Source organism: Lonchura striata, chromosome 28 (genome assembly GCF_050655825.1).
Source record: "Lonchura striata isolate lonStrDom1 chromosome 28, ASM5065582v1, whole genome shotgun sequence".
Lineage (NCBI taxonomy): Eukaryota > Metazoa > Chordata > Aves > Passeriformes > Estrildidae > Lonchura > Lonchura striata.
The window spans coordinates 2,182,234-2,201,030 of NC_140730.1; the positions used below are offsets into that span (position 1 = coordinate 2,182,234).

Consider the following 18,797-nt stretch of genomic DNA (forward strand, 5'->3'; position numbering starts at 1 on the left):
TAACCCATCCTGGGACCTGGGGGAGGGGGAGGAGGAGGAGGAGGAGGAGGAGGTGTGGGATTCCTGTCTCCCAAAGGCACTGGGCTGCTCCCTTGGCTTCACATGGCCCCAAGCTCTTTGTTCCCTGCTGAAGCACAATTAAAAGCAGCAGTTCCTCTCTCTCTCTCCAGTTTTTATCTCTTGGTTGTTTTTTTTTTTTTTTTAAGGATACAACTCCCTCAAAGTTTTCCCTGCACCACTCCAAAATCTGTTTTAAGCGCGTCCTGTGCTGTCCCCCAGCCTGGCTTTCACCGATCAGTGCTGAGTAGGTGGCAAAGAGGACTCCTTCTGAGGTAGCTGTGTCACCGTATTTAATCTGCAGGAAGAAGAGCAGGAGCACACACACACACACTGTGATTGTTGTCTCCGGCATGTCACACCCATCCCTGCCCACATTCCGTGCCGCCAGCCCATGGACACACATTCCCTCCCCGAGAACAAATCTCAGCCTCAGCTCAGAACAGGCAAAAAGCTGCTGGTAGCTGATGTCTTCAGCATTTGTGTTTGGCACTGAAATATTGTGATGACAGGAACTGTAAATGCCTGGAGAAGTGCCCCAGCCAATGTGTCAGCACATCTGGAAGCCTGCAGTGAACTGTGGGGACCGTGCGAGGACAAAGATTTTCTGGCAAAAAAAGTGCTTCCTTTTTTTAAGCAACAGTTTAGAGTCCTTCATTGCTTTGACCCTTCCTGTCTGCTTTAATTCCTTCTAGAAAACCATTTTCTCTTTGACCAGGTGTGATTGTTGCCTGGATTGCTGCCATGGGTCCCACTCCCACGGGTGTAATGAAGTACAAGGGGGAAAGGCTTGGTCCCAAGCTGAAGAAAGTTCCGTTTGAAGTCTTTTGGGGCTGAACACAAAATCCCTTTCAATCTCTTAGTGGAGCACACTCAGAGGTGTCAAACACCTGTGGTTTCTAGGTTGTTCAATACCATTAAAACAAGAGGAGAGGATTTAGGTGAACTGGAAGACTCTGGACACAGACTCGACCACAGGCCACAACAGACACCAGCCCAGGCATCTCTGCTCTCCCTACAGCTTTGAGAAGTGATTCCATGAACCAGCACTGGGAAAGGCTGGCCCAGGAGAGCAGAGCACACCCCACAGAGCTGTTCTCTCCATAGGATTCCTTAGGAATGCTGAAGAAGGTTCCAGTTCTGCTGCACTTGCAGTTGCCTGCAGACACTTCCCACTCCCTGCAGGGAATAGCGCTGTGCTCCCCGTGCAGCTCCACAATAAAAATAGCTGGAGCCTCGAGTGGGAAGAGCTGGATGGGAGGAGGGAACAGAGGTTCTCCTGCTGCCTGAGCCTCATCCTGCTCCACGTGCTCAGCCAGAGCCTCCAAATGCTCCAGGGAGCAGTGCAGCTCCTCTCCTACCTTGTTCAGAGCATGCACAGGAATGTGGGAGGCCTCGATGTCCTTCAGGTCCCTCTCAGCATCATACTTGAGATCATTGGAGACGCTGAACCTGGGAAGGACATGCGGGGTGGTTATCTCCTCCTAGGGCTGCTTATCTCCCCCAGCAGCTGGGGCTGGGTATGTCCCCGGGGAGTCTGGGCACACAGTGATTAACAGCTCTGATTAAAGCAGGAGGAGCTGTGCAGAGTTTTCACATCTGCCACTGCCCACACCCCATCTGCCCCTTGGCACAGGCTGTGATCTGCAGCAAAGCAAAGCCCCCATATTCCTGGCTCTGCACCCAGGAACAACCCTCCAAATTCCAGGGAGAGCGGGACCAAGCTTGACATCTCACCCCAAGGAGCACAAAACCTGCTATTTGACAGTGACTCATTCTCCGTGGCTGCTGCAGGGGGAATATTCCCATTTTACAGGCAGCAGTCAGGCACTAAGAGGTGGAAACGACTTACCCAAGGCCACAGCATGACTCAACTCTAAAGCCAACATCAGCACTAAAGAATTCCTTACTTCCAGACCCAAACTAACTCCAAGGTCTTACGGGAAAAGAGAAAAAAAAAAAAAATAAACCAACAACTTACCACAGAGCTTTTTTCCTCCCTTTAAGATAATTTTCAAAGATGATGCCTGCAACAGTCCTGCCCTTCCCGACTCCAGCACCATCCCCGATCAGAAACCCAGCTCGCTGCCCATTGGGCAATAAAACTTCATGTTGCTGCGAAATCAAGAACAGAACTGAAAATTAAACGAGATTTGCCTTTGCTAAGAGTTCTGATGTGAGCACCACTTAACCCTTTCACACATCCCACAGATGCACGTGCACCGCTCAGCCAAACAACAGCAGGAAAGGTCAGGAGTCATGATCATGCTCACAAGTGGCAGTTCATGAAAAAGCCCCCCAAAATGTAAAACTCTCTGCAAGAAAAGTCCAAAGTTCTTGCCTCTTTGGGAAACAGACCGCACAGAAGCTCCAGGCTTCAAATAATCCTTCAAAAGGCATTTAAAATGCCAAAGGAGTTTCATCACCCAAATTACGAGTCATTTTAAAACCCAGGTGAACACCTGTCCCTGCAAGAGGCATTTTCCTTCAGGTGTGAGCCACCTGAGGTGCAGGAGGTACCTGGCAGGCGTAGATGATGGCTTCCAGCTGTAGTGCAGACAGGGAGCCTTTGTCAGCCACGGAGCAGGGCAGGGAAAGGCTGTAGGTAATGTCAGGTGGGGGGACGCTGGACAGGGTGCTCGTCTCCACCACCAGGTCAGGATGGTGCTTCCCAATCTTGGCTGAATGACAAAACAGAACACAGGTCAGTCGAGGTCTTTACTCGCAGTGGCACCTCAGAGCTCATCACCAAGCCGGAGCCCAAGGCTGTACAGTTCTGCCTAGAAAACCACAAGCCTGGGAGCTGCCACAGCAAACACACAGTTATTATTATTAATATTATTAGGTTGGTCCACAATGGAGTGAACAGAATTTCCCAAGGCAACACTCACACTTTGAAGGGATATATTCTGCATACGTCTCCGTCTGCCCCAACTCTTCCGTTTCTTCCTCCTCACCTTCATCTTCCTCCTCTGCAGGAGCCTGAGACTGAAGAAAACAGCGTTGACCCAATGTTAATGTTCTTGCTGAGATACAGACAAGCGTAGTGCTGTGCCCAGCCTCAAACTGCCACTGAAACCATCCCCCAAAGCTACATCTCCCTTAAACACAATCCCTCTCATCCCAGACTAAGGAAAGCCACCAGTGGGAGCCCACCCCAGGGGCTGTAAAAGCTGCTTCTCACCAAACTGGGAAAAGAAGTTTGCACCAATTTTGGCATGGGGTATGGGGTCATGTGAACCCTGCCCAACGTGCCCTGAGCAGGCACCTGGCCCAGCTTTACCCCCAGCACCGTGCAGAGAGCAAAGTCCTCAGAGCCCAAAATGTCCCTTAACACAGCAAGGCTCTCCTCTGGGCAAGGGCAGGGACTTGTGCCTGTCCCAGCTTCTTGTCTCACTCCCTCTGAAGAGAAAAAGGTCAGAACTGCTCCCCCCAGCACTGGGATGTCAGCAGAAGATCCCAGTGAGGCCAGCAGGGCTCTCACCTGGTAGCTGATGAGGAGAGGCGTGCTGGGGACAGCAGAAACGTGGTCACTGGAGCTGTTCACGCCAGGGAACGTGGTGCTGACTGAGAACAGCTGCAACACAGAGGGTGCAGGTGAGGAGGGGCAAAGATGGAGATGCACCAACAAAGACCCCTGGACACTGTGATCCCTGGAGCATGCAGCTCGCCAGGAGAGAGCTCCCAGGACACTCCAGAAGGAGAGAGAGCTCCCAGGACACTCCGGGCTGAGGAGATCCTTTGTTTGCTCCCACACAAACAAACAAATTCACCCTGGAATTTCCCAACAGAGTACGAGGTCAGGTCAGCAGCTCGTGGCATCCAAAGCAACCAGCAACTCCAGGAGCAGCACTACTCCAATTTACAGCCTGTGCAGAGCACCAGGCTCAATGACAGACCCATGCTCCACCAGCAGCAGAGAAAGATGGGAAGGTCTTAGGCATAAACACTCCTATTTTAAAATAAAATTTAAGAAGAAAGAAAAAACCCACCCTCCATTCCTGGAAGCCTGAGTCAGAATTACCAGAAGGAAGCTGGACAGAAGAAGTGTTTTCAGTGCCAGCAAATCTGGAGAGCAGGTGAAACATCCCCACCTACAAATCCAAACTCATTTTGGTCTCAGACAGGAGAAAGGCCAGGAGCTGCTGGAAGGGCAGGATGTACTCGCAGCTCCAGCAGCAGGAAGCAAATGCAAGGCTGAGTTTGCATCACAAAAATCCCAAAAGTACAAACCTTTGCTATCCTGACCAGCTTTGGCACTCAGCATTCCACCTGGGGAATTGCAGAGGAAGCAACAGGAACCTTGGCTGTTTGGGGCATTTGAAAACCACCCACACAGGTGAGAATGTGCTGAGAGGGCCAAAGCAAGGGGGAGCAGGAGCTGCAGTGGGAGACGGATCATCCACCTGCACAATTCCTGCTTTTCCCTACCCTCCCTCACCTCCTGGTTTGATTTTCTCCTCCCTCTGTGCTAAGGACATCCGGAGAAGAGAAAAACAGATCCATGAGAGCACAAGGGCTGGAAATAGGAGAGAGACCAACAATTGCACAATCACAGCCTCGCTCTTACTCCACTTTTTTCTTCTCTGCATTATTCTCCATTTTGTCCCACCTTGCAGTGACTTCCCTGGGAAGGGAATCAGTCCCACGTGGCTGCCAAGCCAACCTCTCTCTCTCTGTGTAAATCCCTTCCCTGGGTTCTGAGCTGGGAGAAGGCTGCTCACATCTTGAACATACTGTGAATGAGCAACAAAAAACTGCATCAGCAGCTCACAAATTCCAGTCACAGGCTTCCAAGGCTGGGCTGTGCTTCCCAGCCTTAAAAACACTGGGAATGTGCGAGATGGATGATAGAAAACACAATGTATGACAGGGACTATTTTTAAAAGGTTATTTCACAACTCCATTACAATAAAAGATGTTTTGTCTGCTGCTCCTGCAAAAATATTTCACAGAGTAGCAGCTCTTCCCTCTCTGCCCATTCCTGAGTGATAAACAGAGCCAACATATTGGCTACAGCTCCTTTCCTTGGGATAACAGCTCTCCCCACTGGCACACAGAGGCACTTCTGCGTGCAGCCCTTTCCACTTTGATCTCAAACCACCTCCAGATTCACCACTGGGCACCTCAACCCAGGGATTCTCAGTGAGCTAGGAATGTTTATTTTTAAAGAGGACAAAGCACAAGGCTGTTCCTGTACCTGGGATCCACAGATGGGTCTCCCCAAAATGCATCCAGCTTGGCTCCTGGGATGTCCCAAGCATCTGAACTGTGAGGCACTGATGTTCCTGCTCTGTCTGAGCCTCTGAGACAAAGGTTCTAGAAAAACTACACTCCTGATAACCCAGCAGTGGACTGTGGGTCAGAACTGTCTGCACAACCACAGATGAGTGATGTTCTGGATCACAGGAATGTGATGGATGTTCCATCACTGTAGCTTAGTGACTGCTCTGGCTGCTCAGAAGCCAAAATTCCTGCAATTCTATGGAAAACTATGATGGTGTAGTGATGTGGGGAGGGATAAGATTATCAAAGCTGCTGATGTCCCACACCAGTATGCAGAGGCCAGTGGTGAATCAAACTGGCAGTACTTTTACCCAGTGTCCAGGTACATGCTGCCACTTCCACACAAAAATGCAACCAAAATCTCCTGTCCATGAGGCACCTCACTGACACCACCTCAGGAAATGTTACTCAGTTCAAAAACAGCCCAAAAAAAGCAGCAACCCTGCCCCAACTGCCTCAGCAAACACAGATAAGACAACATTCAAAATTAGCTGGAGATTCCTTTCCAAAGGAAGTCGTTTATAAATGGAATTCCAAGGAGTTAATTGGCCTTATCTGAGCCCAAGAGCTCATCAGGAGGACACAAAGGGAGAGGGCAGGGCATGAGGAACATCATGGGTTAGGGACAAGGAAGAGCACAGGGACAAGGACTCTGCTGGAGATCCTGCTGTGGTCACACAAGTCAGTCTCACATAACGTTTATTTTTCCCTTGTTTTTTAATTCATGCTGGATTTAGAACAGCATTTCCCAGTAAGTTTTTGTTGTCCGCTCCACAGACGCAGAACTCCAGGACTTTCTAGGCATTGAATGTCTCCACCAGAGTTCACATGGCTGGAAAGAGCCCACCACAGAACCATTTCTGCAGGGATTTAGGCTTTTACATAAAAACCCAACAATAATATGGGAACAGGAGCAATGTGGCATGTGGCTCCTCTTGTCTTGGGGGGGAATGCATCTGCTCTCCAGCACTTTTAAGCATCCAATTTGCAAGCCTGGGATGACTGCAGCCATTTCTTGCATTTCAATAGCTCAGCTCTCTTCCTGCTGCCTCAAACTGCAAGTTCCAACTGGTCCGAGGCTTGCAGACCGCTCAGGGAAGCACAGTCAGAGAAACTGAGCACAGCCGAGCCTCAAAATGCAGCAGTGACTACCCCAGCTGCCCCCTGGGGTAGCCACTTTGGGTGTTTTTTTCTCATTCTTCCTACGAGAGTGACACACAATGGAAATGTGAGGCACAGGTGGACAGGCACTGCAAGAGCTGAGACCCAGATCCAGTGGATGATGTGGCTCCAAAAACCTCCAGAGCCAGCCAGCCTGTGGTGCCCATGTCAGCCCCACAGCTGAGGCAGAGCAGAGAGCAGAGGGCTGGTGAAAATGCCCAAAAAATGCCACAATCAGTTGGTGCTGAAGGACTGCAAGGAGCTCCTGCACCCCAGAAAACTCTGGGATGTAAAAGCTTGCTGGGACTTGCACTCACAAAGTAAACACAAACGGTGAGTCTTAAGTTGAGACAGTTATTTAGTCATTGTTACTGAACTATTTGCCCTGATGAACAAACAAAAGGTGCTGCCATGGGGGGAAGTTAATGATCCATGTCAGGGTAGTTTTCCTGGAGTCCAAACCTTCAGCACTCCCAAGTGCCCTGGACCTGCTGAATGTTTTAGGGATAGATCCTCCACAGGACGCACCTGTGGGTCTCAGATTCAATCAAAGAAAGAAACAGAATTTCTAGCCAGGCAGAAGCCTGGGAAAGAGTTGGGAAAGAACATAAATAATTCTTTATCTCTCTTGTTGTTCACACTGTTTATAGTTAAGTTCTGTCACTGTGCATCAAGCACTTTGCACCAATGCTGTGGGTTGTTTTCACTTCAGGACCAATGGAGTTGGTCCTCACGAAGCTCTGTATAAAGAGCAGTGTATTTTGAATAAATCAGAGTTTTACGCTCAGGAGTTGGTCCTCACAAAGCTCTGTATAAAAGAGCAGTGTATTTTGAATAAATCAGAGTTTTACTCTCAGGAGTTGGTGCTCATGAAGCTCTGTATAAAGAGCAGTGTATTTTGAATAAATCAGAGTTTTACTCTCAGGAGTTGGTGCTCACGAAGCTCTGTATAAAAGAGCAGTGTATTTTGAATAAATTGGAATTTTACTCTCAGCAGCCTTCTGGTCAGAATCTCTTCATTCCCATCCTGCCTCGACAGCGACATGCACCTACCTGCCATGGCTGCCAGGAGAAAGAGCTACTGCCTGCACTGCACTCTGCAAGAGTGCACGAATCCCACTGAGAGGGGATTCCCTCCTGCTTCCAGGAGACTTAACACCACTTCACCCCTTCCCTCCACCAGTGAAGCTGCTAACAGCAAAACAACATCACCACACCTCAAACTTCACCCGAAGGAACCAGGTTGGTTTCTTAATTCCTTGGTAAAACCCCTACGGGATGAAGCCTGAGGTGCTTGCTGCGTGCTGGGAGGATGGGAAAGGAGCAGCCCCTACCTTGAGCTGGTTCTGCTGCGGTGTGTTCACATCCCATAGTGTTGGCACGTGGCTCAGGCTGTCGGCGGGCAGGAAATCCTTGGGATCCGCGATTTCGGAGAGGGAATCCGGGGGGGACGAGAAGAGGGAGTTGTTGTTGGAGAGCTCATCGAGGTATGAAGAATCCTGGAACAGAGGCACGGCCATGGTTGGAGGAGGCAGGACGAGACCAGAGAGTTCCTTCCTCACACACCCAGCACCTTCTAATTTCTTTCTGCTCAATGAGTGTCTCCGTTGCTTTGCGCTCCACAGATCCCAGAAATTAACCTGGAACTGAGGACACGCTCTGTGGTCCTGTTTGAAAATCTGTTTCTTGAAAAAGCAGGAAAAGCCCTGGCCAGGAGTGTGGATACACAGTCGAGGCTGACTTGGGCTGTGCACAGCACCATGGACTGGGAGAGAGAGGAGCATCCAACGAGGCATTGCTCAGCTCCACTTTGCACTTGATTTAAAAAGGTTGTTGAGGGGTGCAAAGGCTTCAGCTTGACCCCAAAGGACTCGAGGATTTCATCCATGTGCAGAGACCTCCAGAGACCCAGCTACACTCCATCACAGCGTGGCTGTTTCACTGCAGTTTCCAGTGCAGCACTACCTGGAGCCTGTGGGAAACATCCCTCTCCTCCTGGCAGGTTCTGCACACACGAGGCTGCCAGGAGCAGGGGAAGGAGTGCTGCTGTCACCTGCATTTGAATCTAGGTAAATCCAGGCAGATCTACCAATCCTCTTCCCAAAAGCCAGCCCCAGCCTGGACAAGGAACATACTTCAGCAACAGGGACCAGGCTCTGGGCTTGTTCTTGTTCTGGTGACCTGGCTGGATGGTTTGCAACTGTTTTATTTCATACCAGCCCAGTGATGCTGTTGGTTTGAGTCACAGAGACTTTGGCTGAGAAAGTGCCATCAATCCCCTCCCTAACATCAAGCCCATGTCTGGTTTCCCTATTTAAGGTTGCAAGAACCAAGAGCCAATAATCACTTCTTGCTCTGCGTTCTTCACTGTGGCACAGACCCATCCCCAGCTCCATCCCATCACCTCAGCCCTCCTCACACACCGAATAGCAATTTTCAAATTTTGTCGAAGCAGAAAAACTTTGCTGCTATTTAAGAGCAATGTACTTCCAGATCTGAGAGCAGCAGGGTAACCCAACAGGCTGCCAGGGGCTGGTACAGGAGGAATCACTGCTCACTTCCAGTAAAGAGCCAGTTTCCCACTACAGGCAGAAAGGCAGCCAAACACTCTTAAAAGTCACTTATCCCTGTGTGACATAAACCCACGAGCAGCTGAGCCTGCTTCAGGCCAAGAGCTGGGTCAGGCCCACCCCAGCTGCTATCAAAAGTTATGGGCTTGGAGTGTTTAAAGCCCTGGGACACGTTCCTTTCCCCTTCTTCCCAGGGATGTCTGGTTTGGCCAGCATGTGCCCTGCAGCCATCAGTGCAGGTGCTGGAAGCTCTCCAGCAATGGCAGGTGTGACCTGGAAAGTTTGGATTCCTCAATTACCAACTAATGGACCTAAGGGAGAGAGGCAGAGCTTCGTGGGCAGCTCCTGCTCCTGGTATTTCTGTGGCTATTTTAGGATTGCCCAGAAATCAAGGCATCCAGAGACTGAACAGGCACCCGGATTTATCACCTTGGCATTAAGGGATCCCTGGACTCCCTTTCACACTCGAGAAAGCAGAAAAACACTTGGGTGGTCTGGCCATGGCCAGGGCAATAGCCTGTGCAGGATCCAGATGGTCCCAGATCCCACCCAGTGCTGAGACACTTCAAGCAGGGTTTGTTCACCTGCAAAGGGCACTGACAGAGGCTGGGCAAGGAGGAAACATCTGCACACCCATGTCATGGCAGGGAGGCTGTGGGGCAGCACACAGTGGCCACTGGGCTCCCAACAATAGGTAAGGGCTGGGCTGGAATAGCAACAGGATATGGGAAACCCAACCCAGAACATTCCAAATGTCACCCAGACCCTTCCATGGCCAGGGAAGACTCCAGCCCCACCACTGGGCTGAACTGGGGAGAGGAAACCAGCCTCCAAGGCAAAGGGAGGACAATACTCCTGGAAGTGATGCAGTGATCCCATCTTCTGCCAGCATTACGAGGCATTAGTCACAAACTTCCAGAACCTCTCATCTGTCTTAACAAATTGCATTATCTAAAGAAAGAGCACTAAAGTTAATCACCTGCCAGCTTCCCCACCCCAACAACCTCCGTAAATTTACCAAACCCAGGATAATTGTTTAACACAAGGCCAGGGATAACCACAACCAGTGCAAACCATGCCTGGATTAATCACACCACTCGTTTATCTGCTGCAAACAGAAGCAGCTGCCTCGGTGACCTCAGGGAAAAGGAAGGATCATCACCTCAATCAAAAGCCTGTGGTCAGGGTCAGCTCAGGCACTGGGGTTTGAAACGTGTCATTTTGTCCCTGTTTCAGATGGATTGATCAGAATTTTAAGCTTTCCTCATTAGGAACGTGAGGTTCTACAGTAATAACACTTGTGTTTCAGTGGAAGTCAAATTTCTGCACCAGATGGAAGTTGTTCTGACAGGCAGAATCTTTATTTCAGATACTTTTCTGCAACTGTTTTTTACATAAAATTCCTGGAATTCAGCATCTCTGTGGCATCCTCTGAACTGGTCCCAGCAGGTCCAGGCCTCTCCTGGGCCAAAGACCCAGAGCTGGAGGCAGAGCTGCAGGTGGGTCTCAGAGCAGAGGACAACCTAATGCTACTGTGGCACACGGTACTCTTGTCATTATCCCAAAACTGGGATTATGACACATTACCTCCCTAGAAAAGATCAGGAAAAAAAAATCAAGGTACCCCAGCCCAGACACTTGATCTTTCTCCAAGCCCCTGGGAACAGCTCAGCTCCCTCAGTCAAAACAAAGTGTTAAAAATAATGAAAGAACAGGTGAAGCCTAAATACAGACAGAACAAGCATCCTAAAAATAATTTTTTCCATCAAGCCATCAATAGAAATGGTTTATTTTCTCATAATCCAGACACTGAGGAAACAGTGTCTGCAGAGCAGCTTTGGATGACTGCGCTGCAGAGCACCCAAGTGAAGAGGGGGTTTTATTAAAAACCCAAAACCCTATCTATACACTCAAATACACGCCCACAATTACAGCCACACTGCCAGCCAAGAGAGATTTGGCACCTCAAAAGTCACAGATTAAGCAAATTATTATTCAGGAGTGACCAAATCAGCAGCTGCAGATGATCACTATAAAATGTTTCAGGTGCCAAACCCCAAAGTCTAAATCTGGGACAATAAACTAACAGTGTGGAGGGTTTAGCTCTGGCTGGATGGTGCTCCCCTTGCTTCCTGCACCCCACGTTAACTTTGGAAATAAAACTCCTCAAAGCCATCACACCTACACAAACACACGGATCAATCCTCAGAGAGCTCCTTCCCTCCAAATTCCACACTCAGCAACCGAGTTCTGACTGACTGAATAGCATCCAGGAATGCAGGTTCCAGCAAAACAGAAATTACATCTTTGGGACAAAAAAAAAAAAAAAAAAAAAATTATCTATTCCCGGTACTGAACGTGGAGAGGTGTCACTCCCAAAACTCTGCAGCCACTGCACAACTCCCGGGGAGCAGCTGCCCTGGCGACCAAACACATGAGGAAAAACCCAGGAAAAATGAGTTTTTACCTTGTAGAGAGATGGGAACTTCAGCCAGAACTGCATTTGGGACATTTTAGAGCAGCATTCGGGGGGCTGTCGGCGCGGGAGGCAGCAGCAGGGGGAGGGTGCTCAGCGGAAAGTGGAGAAAGGTCCATTCACAGCCGGGGCTCATCGGGGGGCTTTAAAAGCCAACATGCAGCAGGCAGAGGAGGGAAAATGGAGACCCAGGGCCCTGCAGAGCCGTCCTGCGCCTGGAGATTTGCATAGACTGTTTAGTCAGAGGGCTCTTACTTCCTCTAAGTCCAGGGCTGACTTTCAGGAAATGATGCCTGCTTGGTAAGTCAGTGAAATTACTGGCAGTGCGAGGAGAATTACTGTACGTGGTGTAATCCAACCACAGAGCACAGTAAACAGCGCCGGGCTCTGCAGAGCCACAGGGATCCCTGCTCCCTCTGCTCCTCTCCCTGGCCACCCAAAGCCAGGCTTTGTCCCCCATGGCAGCCCCTGCTTTGGGCTGGGGGTCCTGCCTTCCTGCCCCTAACCCCTCTGATTTCAGGGTTCGGGGGAAGTGGTGGTGTCCCCCCAAGAGCCATGTGCTGCTCTCTTTGTCTTTGGTGTCTGCCCCACCCCAAACTGTGCCTTTAGAAATCCAAAGGAGTGGCCCATTCTCTTCCCTTTCCTCCCTGGGTCACTGTTATTTCCCAGAGACCGTTGCCTCCACTTTCCAACGCTGTCCTTTAACTTTAACAGTTTTGCTAAAAGAAATAAGCAAAATTTCTGGTGGGGAAGAGAAAAAGGCACAAAAAAAAGGACATCTGAAATGGATGTAAACTTAATGAAGATCTCCTCCAGAAAATCCCTGGGAACTGTCGTGTTTGCTTTGGATGCAAGAGGCTCCTGTTTGCTCTTCCCTGGCAGGGCTGGTGGCAGTCCCAGAGCAGGGCTCTGCCCGTGGGGTCAGTTCCAGTTTGCCCAGCAAACCCAGCAGTGCACGTGCTGGAAATGGGGAGGGAGAGGAGCCCTGACTGCTCTGAGTCTCCCCATCCCTGCTCCCAGTCCTTCCAGGCAACTTCAAGGGAGCACAGCTCATCTCTGCTCCGTGTTTGAGCCTGCTGCCGTGGCTGTCACTGCTGAGGCAGCTCCTCTGAGGGCTTTGTGCCACGAAAAGCTGGAAAATCCCATCTTTATCAGGCACTTCTCAGAGCTTTGGAGTGAAGGAAGGCACAAAGTCCCAGCAGGGCCTCCAGAGAGGTGAACAGACAAAGCCCTCCAGGGAGAGAACGGAGTGGGGGAATTCTGTGCCATCAGATGAGGAAGGAGGATGGGCCCCTCCAAGGAAAACTCGCCAGGTATTGAGGCTGGAAAACCACCCCCAGGGCAAAAATCTGCAGTAGGATTCAATTCCAAGGGTAGAACCCTCTGCAGCACTGTGGCTCCACAGGGACTGAGACATCAACAGTGAGGATCTATATTCCACCCTCAACACACCTAGTCCAGGAGGTTCTTTCAATAAGCAAAAGGCAAACAAAAACAAATTTTCCTTGGCACAAATGCAGCTATGGAAGTGTCTGCAGTCATGGATGGGGCTCCCAGGAGGAGCTGGAGCATGTGCTGGGCTCTCCCTGTTCCCAGGACCCATTGATATGCAGATGAAAAATTAAAACCTTAACATTTTAATAAATCTGTTTCACCATCTCACCTCCCAGTGGAGGCTACAAGCAGCACTTCCCTGAGAGCCAGCAGAACGTCCTGCAGGGGATTATGGTGACAACAGAATTTGGTTTCTGTGGGCAGCAGGCTTGGGGTGGAGAAAGGCCGAGGGCTCTCAAGGCTGCTTTTCTCTGAATTTGCTGTATTTAAGGGCAGGCTCTGCTGGCCCGTGGGGCAGGTACTCCACACATGTGGAGTGAAAAGGCCAAATTAATTTCTGAAATGTCTTAATTAGCAACTTCTTGCATGACCTTGACTGAACCACTATGTCCTGCCCGAGCCAATCAAGGATTTGCAATCTGTGCAACCTTTGGAAGAGCAGGTGGATTATTTCCTCTTCCTCTGCTGTCAGTGGGGCAAAATGCAGACATGGGAGACCTGAGCTGCCAGAGGAAGTGGGAACACGGCGCAGACACCCAGGGCTGCTGCATTGATTTTGCAAGACCACAGCAGTGTAATCACCAGGGGGAAGATAAACCACTGCGGAACCACCACCTGGAATGTTCCCAACCTGTCCCGGGGGAGAGGCAATCCTGCTCCCCACAATTCACCCAAGAACACGTGTGCTGACAGACAGGCACAAGGACAGCAGGGTTATTCCAGCTCTCACACCTGATTTATCCCCTTCCAGCCAAGCCCAGGGAGTCACTGTGCTGGGGAACTTTCTGCACCCCCTGACTCAGACCAACTCTGCTTTGAATTAAAGCATCTATTTTCAACCACGTCCCCACGGTCTGCTGGATTCTATTACCAGCACTTTTAAGAGCATTGAGCGTTTCAGACCAGCTTTTCCCGCTTTTGTTGGCTTTGGCAAGGGAGGAGGCAGAGAATGGTGCCTGCCAGGACCCTCAGAAGGCAGAGCTCCATCCCTCCTGCCAGGAGTGGACATCGCTGCTTGGAGGCAGCAACACAGATGAAAGCTATCAAGATTAGAATGAGGAGGGGGACATCTGAGCCCTCCAGGCTCTTTTACCCCTTTCCCCAGGGCCACAGGCATGTGAGGGGGCTCCTGCAATCCACTGACAACAAAATATACCTCAAAAGCTGAATTACACCTCCCCTCCTCCAGGGAACCAGCTCAGGGTGCATCAGCTGAAGCACCCCAAGCCTTTGGTTAGTGAGTTGTTATAGCCACAACCTTCACTTTCCTTACCCCAGGCCTGCAGGATGTGTCAGCTCTCTCACCCAGAGGGGTTATCAAGGGTTATTACATCAGCCCAAACCCCAAACCTGCAATGCAGAAAAAAAGACACAAGCACGCAAAGCCACTTGTTCTCCCAAGGCCAAGAGCCAGGTAACTGCCTGCAAATGGATTTTAATGTCTGTGTTCCCTGTAGACATAACTCCAGGACAGCAACAGAAGTTCCAGGATGTTTCTTATTCCAGGAAACTCTTTGTTTCAGCCACAACCAAGCGTTCCATATAATTTAATAACTGTTGCATCGATTTCTCCTAAATCACCACGCCTCTGTGCTCTGCAGCACTTCTACAAATTAATACTTTTTTAAGAGCAGGTTAATTTCTCCTCCTGCTTTAACAGGGAAGATTAACAGCAGATTGCAAGGGGCTGGTGGTGAGGAGAGGGCTGGTTTATGATTAACATGAGTGGTCAGGAGCCCCCATCCAGCAAAGCAGATCAAACAAGGCTGTAACTGCATCTCTGCAGTATTACTGAAGGTGACTCTGCCTGGGAGCAGGCAATTCCTCCTGGCCCACAGGATAAATCCATCTGGCCTGACCTCCTCCCTCCAGCCCAAGCACAACCCACGTTTTAAGAAGGGGACCAGAGTTCCTCCCAAAGCATTTACACTCAGAGCTGCTCCACTGAGGGGAGAAGGAAAATCTGCAGAGTCCCCTGCACACCCATCACATCCCCAGCTCCACCTTCCCCTAGAGCTGCTCCCCCTCCCAGGTTTATTTCTCAGGGCACATGAAGTCAGCAGAGGCTCCTGTGTGTACAGCAAAGTCCTGTTCCAGACCCACAAGTCGCACAAATTTAGGCAGAGGGAACACAGACTGTCAGCAAAGGTCATCAGAGATAACAAAGAGCTCAGAGGAATTAGGCAGAGTCTGTGTTTTGATTAATTCTAGACTGAGCAGGGCAGTGAAGTAAAGAAAAATCTGTGGTGGCCAAGACCAGCAGGTATTACATGGATGCTCTCCTAGAGCAGGGTGCTTTGACTCTGTAAGGGTCTGGGGACAGACACAGCTCACAGGGACAACACAGGCCAGAGGATAAGTTAAACCCTCCTGGATTCAATGGTTAATTATGGCAATTAACACCATCAGTGTCACAAGGCAGCACCACCACGGCGCCTTTGCAGAACTGCTGCCCGTGAGTGCCAGATCCCAACTCAGCAGCACCTGGGACTGCAGGAATAACCAGCAGGAAGGGAGGGAAGCTATAGAAACCAAACCCTGCTTCTCTCAGGACTGTGATTTGTGAGGACACGTGGGCAGCCCGTAGACTTTTCCATAAGGAGATGGCACCATGTGGTTAGGATGAGACTTTGGCTGAAGATAACATTTCCCAAGGCCAGAAATGCTGTCAGACCCAACGTGGCCCCTCAGAACTATTTTCTGAACCTCCACTCAAGCCACTTGTTTATATAAAAAATGCCAACAGATCAGCAAGGATGAATCACCCAGGAGCAAGCCAGAACCCTATTGTGGAGGAAACAAGTTCAAGTTCACATCGGGCTGTTCTGGCCATGCAGCAAAGCACCTTCCCTGCTCACCAAGGTGAATGGCCCAACTACAGAGAAACTCCCAGAGCCATTAGGAAATGTGGCAATTCCCACTCTCAGTATCCCCAGGTCAGCAAAGCCTTTGCACTTTGCAGGACCAGAATTCCCGAAACAAAACGTGGAAGGATGATGAGAGGAAATGCCAATGCCAGAGGAAAAAGCACCATAATTCCCACTCTCCAAACTCTACAGCATATGGATAATCACTGCCACCAACAGAAAGGATTTGCTACACAAATGCCTCAATCATTTGCTCTTTAGACCTTTCAAATCCTTCTTCATTATTCCTCAAAATTCTGGATTCTGCTACAGGAGCGAAACCAAGAGAACAGCCTGTGTCCATGTGTGGAGGCAGCAGAAGTCCTCACACAAGCACCTGACCCATTTTGCCTGCCCAAGAACCACAGATTGGACCAGGAATCTCTTACCAGCACCTGCAGCAGACTCCTCGTGTTGCCCCTTGGGCTCCTCTCTGTCTGGCACAGTTGGAGCAGCCCTTGCCACTCCTACCATGGCAGCAGGAAAGTTTGGAAGAGACAGGAACTTTCCTGTACAGCCACCTGGGAAGATGGAACCACTCAGCTGCTCCCACCCCTCCTGGATGGCATGTTTCAGCTTCCCAAGGCAAATGTTAATATTTAACAGTTTGGTGTCTGGGACAATGAGAAATCAGTAAAGTGGAAAACATTGCTGAAGAAAGGGCTGGAAAAGGTTCAGGAAACTCCCAGATTGCTCCAGACTGATGCCACTGTCTTCAGTTGGAGACCTGCTCCTCCACCTCTGACAGCTGTGAGCAGATCTGCAGCTTTGGGTGAGCAGTGCCTGACAGCTCAGAGACCCCTGGGGTTTATCCGTGGCTTCCATGTCAGTGCTTAGTGCATCCTACTCCGAGTGAGCACCAGGAGAGACCATGCAGGGTGCTCAAAAGTCCACAGCTGAGTGGTCAAGAATGCTGGCCTGGCTCCATGCTGCAGAATGAGCTGTCAAGAGGATGACTGGAGCCTGAAATTCCTCTCCCAGAGACAGCCCCACAGGTGAAATAACTGACCACTGTCCCTTGGCACCAGGCAACTCCAGACACACCCTAGCCCTCAGAGTTACCAGCTCCAGCAGGGAACTTCAGCTTGGAAAACAGAGCTCCAACAAAGCTTCAGCACCCACAGGGTGACACATCACTACCCTGTTACCTGTGGAATCTCCAGGGACCAGAGCATGGGCTCACAGACAAACCATGGAACAGGACAGGAGAGCACCACAAAGCTGCTCTGCTCCTCGTGGGAGCACGTAGCACTACCTGGTAATAAAATACCCCAGTGAAGGAACTGGTTTGTCTGTGTTAGGTTGAGAGGACACTTTGCTGTGTCCATACTGGGGGCAGAACACCTGCAGGCACACTGCAATAGGTGCAGTCTCACTACAGAAAGAAAGAGTCCAAACAAAAGCCCATTTGCCTAAAATCAACCTCGCTCCCATCCATGGCTTCCTCTCCCAAAGAATGAGAGCAGCACAAGAATTATTCCTTGCTCTGGGAATCATTTGAGGTCATTCATGCTTGCTTTGTCTCAGAGCTTCCTGTTCTTTTCTCACCCAGCCAACACAAAGCATCTCCTTTGACAGAGAACCTCCAAAAATCTGCTCCTCCGAGTTGGCTGAGATCAATTTCTGTGACACAGCAGGGAAGGAAGCTGACTGACCACCAAGATACTAGAAAATACATAAGTTAAAGAAATAATTAAGCCCTTTTCCCGTTGAACCCATCAGCCAAAACCCCACCAGACCTGGAGGTGAGACCTATGGCAGGGACCCCTCTCCCCTTCCCACCACAGCCCGGTAAATGGGCTCACAAGTTGATGAGATCACCTTTCTGCCTTGTTCCTCCCACAATTAATTCTGCAGGAGGCAGAGATCAATATTCCTGTGATTCAATTATTTATCTGGTTTAATCCAGGCAGAAAACCCTGACCAGCAGCTGCCCAGGTGGGCACAGGGAGCTGGATGGGGGGACCACACCAGTGGCCACCCCAAACAGAACAAATCTCCAGCACCTGCACATTGAAACCTGCAGAAATCAGAGCCTTGAGGAGGGATAAAACCACTCTTTAGCCACGCCAAGAAACCAAAAACACAACGAGGGGGTAAGAATTCACACATACACCAGCAGACACCAATGGCTGTATTAATTCCTAGAAAGGATATAGCCTGTTCCTTCTTTATTCCAAAGTCAGCTCTCTCATATCAACTACCTGCAATTATTACTGACTAATCTTACTGTAAGATGTTGCCAAAAGCCAGTGCAACGTTCCAAAACCTCCATGGAAAGAGCTCCTTCCCACCCAGAGAGATCCCCAAGGTGAGGCAGGTCTGGGTTCCCAGAAACGCCGTGAGACTCGGGGTCACTGCTCATTTCTCCCACACTTCAGTTCTACAAAAACTGACCTGGCTCCACTCTTGGAATGCTGGGCACTAAGTTGATGTAATTCCCTAAATATTCACTATTCAGGAATCCACCACTTGTAACCAGTGAGGAAGAACATGCAGCACATGAGCATTTTGGGAGGGAAATAGCCAAAGAGTCTGAAGCGTGTTCAGTTCACACTCTGGGACCCTCCTGCAGCCAGGACCCTCCCAGCACCACCAGGGTTTATGCCAAACACCCCTTTAAAAGACAAAAGTGTTTTACCACAGAGAAGCTCCTACCAAACCACAGACACATTTCAAATTCCTGGTGTCCTTATTGCCCATCTCTTCATTTTCCCTAAGTAAGGCAACACTATAAAGCAATTCCCAGCACTCCAAAGCCCCATTTTGCCCCAAAGACATCAGGAA

At 50.0% G+C, this 18,797-nt stretch overlaps 1 protein-coding gene across 4 annotated transcripts in view; it reads right to left on the reverse strand.

Annotated features, from left to right (window-relative positions):
- The window catches only part of SBNO2 (strawberry notch homolog 2), a 50,567-nt gene that overhangs the window by 18,136 nt on the left and 13,634 nt on the right, over nucleotides 1-18,797 (reverse strand). For 3 of the 4 annotated variants that reach the window (XM_031507154.3, XM_085562174.1, XM_085562173.1), the window contains exons 5-11: nucleotides 7,839-8,003; nucleotides 3,542-3,634; nucleotides 2,949-3,045; nucleotides 2,578-2,738; nucleotides 2,039-2,172; nucleotides 1,419-1,509; nucleotides 212-355 (exon numbers count right to left, since the gene is read on the reverse strand). In XM_031507154.3, the coding sequence (XP_031363014.3) occupies nucleotides 212-355; nucleotides 1,419-1,509; nucleotides 2,039-2,172; nucleotides 2,578-2,738; nucleotides 2,949-3,045; nucleotides 3,542-3,634; nucleotides 7,839-8,003 (885 nt within the window). Of the gene's footprint in view, nucleotides 1-211; nucleotides 356-1,418; nucleotides 1,510-2,038; nucleotides 2,173-2,577; nucleotides 2,739-2,948; nucleotides 3,046-3,541; nucleotides 3,635-7,838; nucleotides 8,004-11,541; nucleotides 18,789-18,797 lie in introns of those variants that run through there. The other variant, XM_085562175.1, reaches the window with a different exon arrangement.